The 9,419-nt window shown below is 43.0% G+C and overlaps 1 protein-coding gene across 1 annotated transcript; it reads right to left on the bottom strand.

Moving 5' to 3' along the window:
• Window positions 1-2,915: 2,915 nt before the first annotated feature.
• Window positions 2,916-7,360, bottom strand: cldn11a (claudin 11a). The gene is made up of 3 exons (XM_070980032.1): window positions 6,725-7,360; window positions 6,332-6,496; window positions 2,916-4,422 (listed from the first exon to the last, which is right to left on the bottom strand). Exons 1-3 carry the CDS (start codon window positions 6,948-6,950, stop codon window positions 4,154-4,156), a joined length of 660 nt encoding a protein of 219 aa, XP_070836133.1. The 5' UTR covers window positions 6,951-7,360; the 3' UTR covers window positions 2,916-4,153.
• Window positions 7,361-9,419: the final 2,059 nt, after the last annotated feature.

Here is a 9,419-nt window from a genome sequence, read left to right as displayed (position 1 = left end):
ACAAAAAGGCTCGCTCGTTTTTTTTTTGACTATGATAATGAACATTTACACGCTTGAAGAAGATATGCACAATTATACACGACTACGCTGAGCTACTACGCGTGGCTTCAGGGGTGAATGTACAATGTAATCCAACTGAATTTCAGTGGACTTTTTCGATTGAATTGCTGCATATAGCAGGTAGCATAGCAGATAGCAAATTTCGACGGTGCCAACCTTGGAGGGAAAAAAGAGAACAAGCTATCATTAAATCATTAGTTGTGCTGCATCACCCAAATAACCCTGTTTGGTTGGTGACCGAGCTTCCTGAGTCAGCATGCGTAGAGAAGTGCTGACTGGTCCAAACAAGTCTAGCATGTTAGCAATAAGCTAAGTCCATATATTGCAAGTTGTCACTACACATGGTCGAGTTTAAAGCTTCCCTGTGGTGTTTTTGACCACGATTAATGCCAAGGACACACACGTGAAAGTGTACATATGCATTCCAGCCAATAATATCGCACTATTCCACTGATCAACAGGTGGCAGTAATGTGTCAAGAGACACACTGAGGCAACAACCAAGATAGGAAGAAAGAAAAAGACCGCAAGCTGGTAAACATCGAAGTAAACAAAGGAGGTTTCAAGACGTGCTTCACCTTAAGGACACACACAGTAAGATTAAACGTGAAAACTCCACATGACACATTTAGCACCTTTAGCTTTGTTTGGCCATTAAACACAAGCTGCAAGTCATGTACTGGATCTCTCTTGTCTGGTCAAACGCCTGTAGGCCAACTCTCCTGCAAATGGTTTAACATCACCTCAAGATGCTCGCAGTGCAGTACTGTCGACTGGAAGTTCAAGGAACTTTCATTGTCTTTCACTCAGAATCAAAGAACAGAATTGATCCTGTAGCAATGATCTACAGTGAAACTCTGTGTTATCCATAAAGCAGAAGCTCCTCCACCAGCAGTGAAGCTTTAATAAACCAGAGCTCAACTCAGCCACAGGACACACCGTGCTTGGATTCGAGGGCTCGACTCTCAGCCTCTCTCAACCGTAAAAACTCATCGTGTTACTGTATCTAACGTTATTTCTTCTCTCGCTACCCAGACAGAAACACACAAATGAGGAGAAAAGAGTTCATGGATGTTCCCAGGGTGTTGCTGAACGGTATTCTGGGAAATTAATCTGAAACTTCAGTCGTAGTAGAAATAGACAGCGAATACACGAGAAAAGAAAAATAAATACTTTATCAAAAGATAACGGCTGGAAAGGGCAGAAAATCACAGAGTTGGTGTGTGATAACGTGCGAGAGCAGATTTTCTCTTTAGCCTACTCAGCCTCCGTTAGCCAATAACAAACTTTTGTTGATAGATAGCAAAGTTTTAGCATGTAGCACGAGCTAACACAAGTCTCTTTCAGCAACACAGGACAGCTTGGTTGCCCACGACCCTCCCACTGGCCTCCTGTGGACTGGATGGCTCTGTGCCTGGAACAGCATCACATTTCAGGGAATACACACACCGACATGATCGCACACACACGCACACCTGCGCACGCATGCATGCCAGGAAAGACACATACACATGAACGCAGTGTAAAGTGACAGAATGATGTGTAGAAATACAGCAACTCAGGCCGCAGTATTATGTTGTGTGTGTGTAGGTTGTGTGTGTGTGTGTGTGTGTGTGTGTGTGTGTTTGAAGATAAGCTGAGGACAATGAGATTGCACATCTTGTTTCCAAAGTATCATGTAATATCTATGATATGACTCAGTGACCTTGATATGGACAGAGGAGCGCACAGGCAGGCACACACTGGCCACAATTATCCATCTGTGTGCATGTGTGTGAGCGTGTGTGTGTTTGGCTGCGTATTACCCATGTTGTGGGGACATAAATCTGTTTATGCACTCACATTGCGGGAACTCGCCTTCCTTATGGGGACAAAACATAAGTTCCCACGATGTAAATCATGAAATGTTAGGGTGAAGACTTGGGTTAAGGGTGAGGATAAATCTACAGGAAATGAATGTAAGTCAGTGTAATGTTGTCTGAAGTGATGGAAACATGACTGTGTGTGTGCGTGTGTGTGTGTGTGTGTGTGCGTGTGTGTGGTTGGTACAGTGTGTGGCTTTGACTGTCTTAGAGACAGACTTTTCTGAACTGAGCGACCTCAAGGTTACTGAGCCAGATTACAGATGATACATCAGTCACTTGTTTTCTCGTTGTCCTCAGCTCACATTCACACAAGTATTGCCACATATACCACACAAGCACAACTGCAGACGTTTGTACTTCTATCCTTGTGAGGACCCTCACCGACATAATGCATTTCCTAGCTCCTAACCCCAACACTGACCATCCCAACTAAATGCTGAACCCTCAAATGTACCTTAACCTTCATCTAAACCTAATTATAAACTAAGTCTTATCCCTAAAACAGCCCGTAGAAGGTCTGCCTGAAAGTGAGGACCAGTCAAATGTACACACTTCCCACAAATGTCCTCACTCCCATGGTTTAAAACTCTAAAACTATCTGTACAAGAACACACACACACAGACTCACAATAATCAGTCTATTGTATATCATCATGTCACAGTCAGCTTGTTCCAGGTAGTGATTACCATATATCTCTCACACACACACACACACACACACACACACACACACACACACACACACACACACACACACACACACACACACACACACACACACACACACACACACACACACACACACACACACACACACACACACACACACACACACACACACACACACACACACACTCGTCACGTACCGCGTCCACTCCCTGTCTGCTGCGTTGTTTGTGTCAGATTTTGACATAACACCCAGATAGAGGAGAGAAAGCGATGTGGGATGAGAACATCTTATCAACTCACAGACTGGAAACAGAGGCGGCTTTAATCTTTTTTGGCTTTATTATAGAAAATCAAACTATAGGACATCAGTGAAACAATAAATAACCAGCTAATACTGTTTTTGTACGGATCAGAGTTGGAAATATCAGGTTCCGTCTGTGCTCAGATCGCTTTGGAGATACCGAACGTTCAAGTCATCACATTCCTCCTGCAGAAGCTAATCTATATAATACTGATTTTTGTGAACAGGCTAATGAAACACTTTCAGCTACAGACCTTTTCGAGAGCTCCTCTCTATGAGGAAGATTTACTAAGATGTTTAATGGAAATTCATAATAGCACAGTTACAGGATAAGCTGCTTTCTTTGTCACTCAGTTGTTATTCAGATGTAAAATAGAAGCGAGTTAGTCACGTGAAAATGTGTAATTTTGGATTCTGAAATATTGTTATCAGATGAGTGAGTTATGGACAAAAGATTAAGGTTTTGTACTCTCTAATAAATTATTTTCGCCAAGTCAGTGCACATATTGTACTAAGACTCTAATACAGAATGTGACACTGCTGGCTAAAGCCCTCCCGTGAAATTTGTTCTGCGTTGGAAAACAGTGCTCCGTTTTTTAATCAAGTCTATCACTCAAGAGGCAAATTCACTACAGAGTTGCATAATACTGTCAAAGAAATACCAATGTACATAAACAAAGTTAATGAACACATTCAATCCCAAGCGTAACACCGTCATGCCCTGTTCTTACCAAAGCAAAAGGTCACGATATTACTGTATATGATTTACAAAAACACATCGAAGGAAGACGCTCGTGAGATTTCAAATCTGGGGGCGTCTAAATAGAAAAACAGAAGTAACATAGAAGACCAATGTCTCAGTCCGCAAGGCCTCGGGTGATTAAGACCTCCAGCTGCTGTGCACGCAGCTTGTACAATTATGTAACTGTGGGGAGAGTCCACACCGCACCCAACATGAGGAGGCTATAAGATGAGCTCTGTGACACGAAAACAATCCATCTGCGGAAAAAGAGCTCCAACAAAAACAGCCTTTGTGTGTTTGGACGTGTGAACGTCTCCTTCATGTGTGCTCATTCAAGAATTTGTGTATATTTCTTGACAAACCAACATGAATGAGTGTGTTTATGTGTCTCTTCCAGTATAGGTTTGCATGTAACTGTGCTTGCCTGTGTTTGTGTGTGTTGGAGTGTGTGTGCATGTGTATATGTCTCTATATACAAACTTCAGTCCCCTACACGTTCACCTGGGAGTCTTCCATCTCAGACGTGGGCGCTCTTGGCGTGATTGGTGGAGGAGGCTGCTGGCGGGTTGCCGCCTCCCTGTTTGGAATAGTAGAAGCGATTGTTGTCCTGGTAGGAGCGAGATGAGGAGGAGGACTCTGAGGAGCAACAGGTGAGAATGGAGCCGCCCAGCAGGGAGAAGATGGTGCCCACCCATCCGGTGTAGAGGGAGAAGCCGAACGACATGAGGCCGTGCTCCTGGTGAGCGCCGATGGGAAACCAGACCGTAGAAACTGTGCCACACAGCGCTGAGAAGAAACAGACAGAAAAATGGTCTAAAATGGGAATCTAAAATGGTGCCTCTGAAAGCAACACATACACACATATAAGCATCTTGAAAAAGACAGACTGATTGATGGTGTAATTAAATTGGGGATGCCAAACGGTGCGCTGACTATGTTATATACCCACAAAGATTTTTACTACCACATAGTTTTTGGTTAGAACAGGAAGTTTCATAATGAAATGGGATGCAAAATGGTGCAAATTACAGCAAAATCTACACATATACAAGTTAAATAAAAAACAGACAGACGGAAAGTAAACTAAATTGGGGATGCAAAATGGTGCTGTTGACTTTAATGAATAGACATAAACCAAATGTGCTATCATAGGGCTTGCTTTGAATGACAAATTAAACAATGCCTAAACAAATACACTCTGTATCATCATCTTCATATCGTGTTGTTGCAAAGAGACCAAATAACAGACACTAAAAATTAAACCAGGGATGCAAAATGGTGCTGCCGAAGGCTCAAATTCTAAATAACTAAAAATAAGATAGGTGAATGGCTGAGTGCTGGTGTAAGCACACAATACAGATTGTTACCTTGCCAGTTACAGTGTAATACTAAAAGGTATTAAGAGTTGTTTTTCCCCTCAAGTATCAGGACTTTGCTTGAGTTTGTACAGTCCTCACAGAACCATATATAATGGGACAGAGACACGTACTGTACGAACCCACACTTACAGTAGGTGCATGAATCAAGACCTAAAAACGGATGGATGGAAAAGATATTTTGAATTTTAATACTACAGTCTTTGAACAGCAGAGCAAGAATAGAGTGAGCACTTCAGAAATAGAGCTATCACAGTTATCTTTTGTTCCTCAGAGAGCAGACTGTAGAAAGAATGTGTACAATAATATTAGTTAGCAGCAAGATTTAATGGCGTTATATAAGCTTTGAACCACAGCAGAGAGGCCTCATCTACGATTTACACAAACACTGAAATCCCTATACAGCTGACAGGGACACATCTAGTATACGTTGGATTTTTGCCAATATACACCTCATGCTAACGCAGGATAAATGTATTGTTTAACCACGGATGAAATCTGAATATGCTGCACTAGAACGAGCAATAACTGAATCCATGAATAATGTGTGGACTGAGGGCTTCCCAACTGATGCCTCAGAGGACACAGTTAACAGAAATGATTAAAGTTGGACTTGAACTAATTGTTGCTGAGACAGTTTTGCTGCCAGTATGGAGGCAATCGTGCGCAATATGGTGAGTGGATTTTTATTCTGCTGTGCAACAAGCATGCAAACTCACGAACAAATCCTCCCTGATGTGAAAGCATTCCTAGTGAGTCAAGAAGTTTGTGAGTTGGGGATATGGCACGTGTTGGAAATAGTTTGCTATGAAAGACGCGGGCGGTGGAAAAGTCCAGTGACGGACACAGGTGTTAAAATTTCATTTGAAGGACACAGGCATTGGAAAATACTGCAGCACCAGTCAAATATTTATAAGTACAGTAAACTGGGCAATTCAGGGAGTGAGTTTCCATGTGGTTCAGGACAAAGGCAGGGCGTGGATGAGAGTAGGTGGAGGAGAGGAATGCGATGGGATGCAGGGGGAAGGGTTCAATGGAACATATAAGCGTGTGTGTGTGTGTGTGCATATGTGTGCACCCCAGGGAGGAAGACACTCATATCCAACATCCTCTGCTCTCAGCAGCTTGTAAGCATTTGACGTGGGGTTACAAGAGTTCACGGTCAGGAAGGCTGGAAGGGATCTTGGTGTGTGCATGCGAGCTCAAAACACTTTGACCTGCTCTGATTTGCCGTATAATTTCTCTGACCATGACATTCAGTCTTTGTCCACTAAATCTTTCTGGTCGCATCCTCACTGTGAATGAGTTGAGCGTCTTACCGACTATGAGGATAAGAACTCCTCCCAGGATGGTGCGTTTGTTCTTGGAGCTCTGGGGTTCATTGCCAAGGCTGATGCAGGGCATGGACATGAGGAGCATTCCCACCGCTGGGAGACCCAGGATTGAACCTGTGATCATCAGGGCGCGAGTCGTCTGGATGTAGGCTACAGAAACAGATATGAAACACACATGATAATACTGCCAAAAAATAAGAATAACAGAAAACTCCATCACTGAGTGAAGAACTGTGTTGAGAGGAGGTGGTGGAAATAACATAAAAGACTGTAAACACATTTCATAAAATCAGGTGAGAAACAGAAATCACTTGAATGTAACCAAACAAAGATAACCACAGTGGTGCTGCAGGGATGTGTACACAGAGCAGTATCTACCTGGCAGGTCCAGGATCTGCGTCAGGGAGACGCAGTGGTACAGTCCTGTGGAGATGACACAGTCCGCCCAGGGTCCCTTGGCTCCCAGCTCATCCATCTTCTTGCAGGTGTTCAAACCGTATTTACACATATTCACCCAGTCATTGGTGGATGTCGCGATCACGATGCCCAGCCAGCCGAGGCAGCTGATGAGAAAGCCGCTCAGCTGAAGACACGAGTTCGCCATGTCGCAAAATGTGCGTAAAGACCGCTTGTCCCGAGTTAAAACTTTAAAACTACAGTTGAGAGTGATTTGCAAAATGAAGCAAAATGTGGAATAAGAACTTCAGAAACGATATTCCACCGCACAAGTTAATCCAGAGTTAAAGTTCACTTTCCCTCGCAATTCAGTAGTTCCATCAATTGAGCTGCGTTGCGCACTTCAAAAGAATGAAGCTCTCGCATCATCGTAGGTTTTATAGGGGAAAGTTACAAATGGGAAAAAAAACTACTCTAAAACTGACAGCCAATCAGATACTTAGGAATGGACAAAAATGCCTTTTTTTTTAAAAAAAAAAAAAAAAAAAGGGAGACTACACACCCCACTTTCAGTGCCTCTTAAGGCAGCTGGTGCGCACTGCCCCTGGAGTATTGACTGACCCAGTGACAGCTGAACTGGGACCTGCCAAAACGTAACAAGAAATCTGCTGCCACCTACTGGCCACATTGTATTTCTTATCAGTATCACAGCCGTGTAATAGTATCCATCAAAAAACCTTCTCTGGATCTCCAAGCGAGCCCTACTGAATGGAGTGTTGGGAGTTGATAAAAGCAGAAAGTTAAACTACAGTTATCTGATCTATAAAACTGCATCATCATTTTAAAAATTGAGCACTTGTATACTGTATTTTAATGTTAAATCTTAATCTGCATAGTAACTACTAACTATAGCTGTCAGATAAATGTAATGGAGTAAACAAAATATGTGTGTTTGCTCTAAAAATGTAGTGAAGTTGAGGAAAAAAGGAGCATAAACTGGGAACTAGGGTTATGGGTTTGTTTTAAGAGGTCAGAGGTCAAAGAGGATGGGAATCACTGCTGTAAGGTACACAAACAACGTAAACCAACAGTCGCACTTGCTCAAGAATAGTTAATCCCATGACAAAATGCTGTTATTCTGCGGGTCCCTGAATCTGACTTCTCTGAACACTGCTCTGTACTCCGCACTACCAACAGAGGGCGATGTAGCACAGCAAAGGGCCACAGTTGACATTCAGGTGTTGTTCATACAGGACATTGTGTCTCCTTCCGCCTGTCCTTGCTGGATGGAGTTAAGTAAGTCCTCCATCACTCACATCAGTCCAGCGACGTGGCAGCAGCATAACAATCAGTCCGAGAGGAAGACGGAGACAGACAGAGACGCTTCAGACAGTTCCACAAGGTCACGGACTGTAATGTCGCGATTGGCCCACTTCTTCCTCTTATGTTCTGCCAATTGCTCTTGTGTCTTTTTTTTGTGTGTCTGGTCACATAGAAAACAATGTTAACACTGCCTTTTTATGACATGTGACTCAGATTGGGTCTGTTATGAATAGATAAACATAACGTAACATGTTATCTGGTGTTTTCCTGTTTTGTTTTGTGGACAAAAACAAATCGAGATGAGAATGAGATATTCAGAAAGACAATATTCGTCTGAAATTCTGCAATTTGCTTGGAGTTTCTGCAATTTTTCACTTCAGCGGTCGTATCCCAACAGTATCACCTTACCAAATCTAACGTGGGTTGCATGTTTTTGTAAAATCCAACCAGCTGCACTGACTAGAAAAAAACACTAAGGAACGGAAAACCTACAATGAATCAGCGGGACGAAAAGCTGCTGGAAAAACAAAAGTTGCAGCCAGCACTTTTGTGGTAATGGCACATGTATCTTGTTAATACATGCTCAATAGTTCCTGCCAACCCGGTGTTCCTGCCGCTGCTTCGAAGTGAAAACCTCCCACTGAAGATAATCAATTATGGCTTTTAGTGTGGATCGGCTGCTGGAGGTATTGAGTTATAGTCATTCAGTGTAGCTTTGTTATGTTTTAGAAAAGACTCCACCGCAAGTTGCTCTAAATCAATATTTAGGCTTTATACTTCTTTTTTTTTTTTTTTTTTTTGCTGCTTTCTTGACAGCAGATGAGCTGCTTAGATGGAGTGCTGCAGGCACTTACTGGAGTTTGGGCAATTAGAAAGCTCTAATACGTGACGTGCAAGCCTCTGACACTGCTCTGGTCCGCCCTCTAGCCTTCACACCAGCTCCAGCTCCGGCACGGATGGTTATTATCTGTCTTTCTGCGGTCATCGCAGATGGCTGCACTTTTACTGAGGGTTTGGCTTGTGTCTGCAGTTTATTCATGTATGCATGCGGCTGCGTTGGCTGTCAACAGAGTAGGGAAAAGAAGCACAACAAATGCAGGAAAAACCTGACATCTTTGTATCATGACCTGGTTTGGAGCTTCAGCCGCACAGTGAGCTACTGTGTGTGTGTGTGTGTGTGTGTGTGTGTGTGTGTGTGTGTGTGTGTCACATCTAGGGTGAGACTGGTAAGATACAAACACATTATAGATCACCGGGGTAAGTAGTGTGAGCCAGTCAGCCATGTAAACAGACAGTGTTACACTTCATCTCTCCCACCATTACTCTGTATCTCATTCATATATCTCTCTCTTTC

This window comes from Chaetodon trifascialis, chromosome 14 (assembly GCF_039877785.1).
Source record: "Chaetodon trifascialis isolate fChaTrf1 chromosome 14, fChaTrf1.hap1, whole genome shotgun sequence".
In the NCBI taxonomy this organism is placed as follows: Eukaryota; Metazoa; Chordata; class Actinopteri; order Chaetodontiformes; family Chaetodontidae; genus Chaetodon; species Chaetodon trifascialis.
Note: the sequence above shows the minus strand (reverse complement) of the source record. Positions and strands in the feature narration are given on the sequence as shown.

What these genes read in the sequence shown, in the direction of transcription:
- cldn11a (XM_070980032.1), bottom strand. Translation starts at nt 6,950, where the DNA reads ATGGCGAACTCGTGTCTTCAGCTGAGCGGCTTTCTCATCAGCTGCCTC. An exon ending in GCAGATCCTGGACCTGCCAG is followed by an intron (nt 6,497 to 6,724) that starts GTAGATACTGCT and finishes CTGTTTCTGTAG; the next exon opens with CCTACATCCAGACGACTCGC. An exon ending in AGTTCTTATCCTCATAGTCG is followed by an intron (nt 4,423 to 6,331) that starts GTAAGACGCTCA and finishes GTTTCTTCTCAG; the next exon opens with CGCTGTGTGGCACAGTTTCT.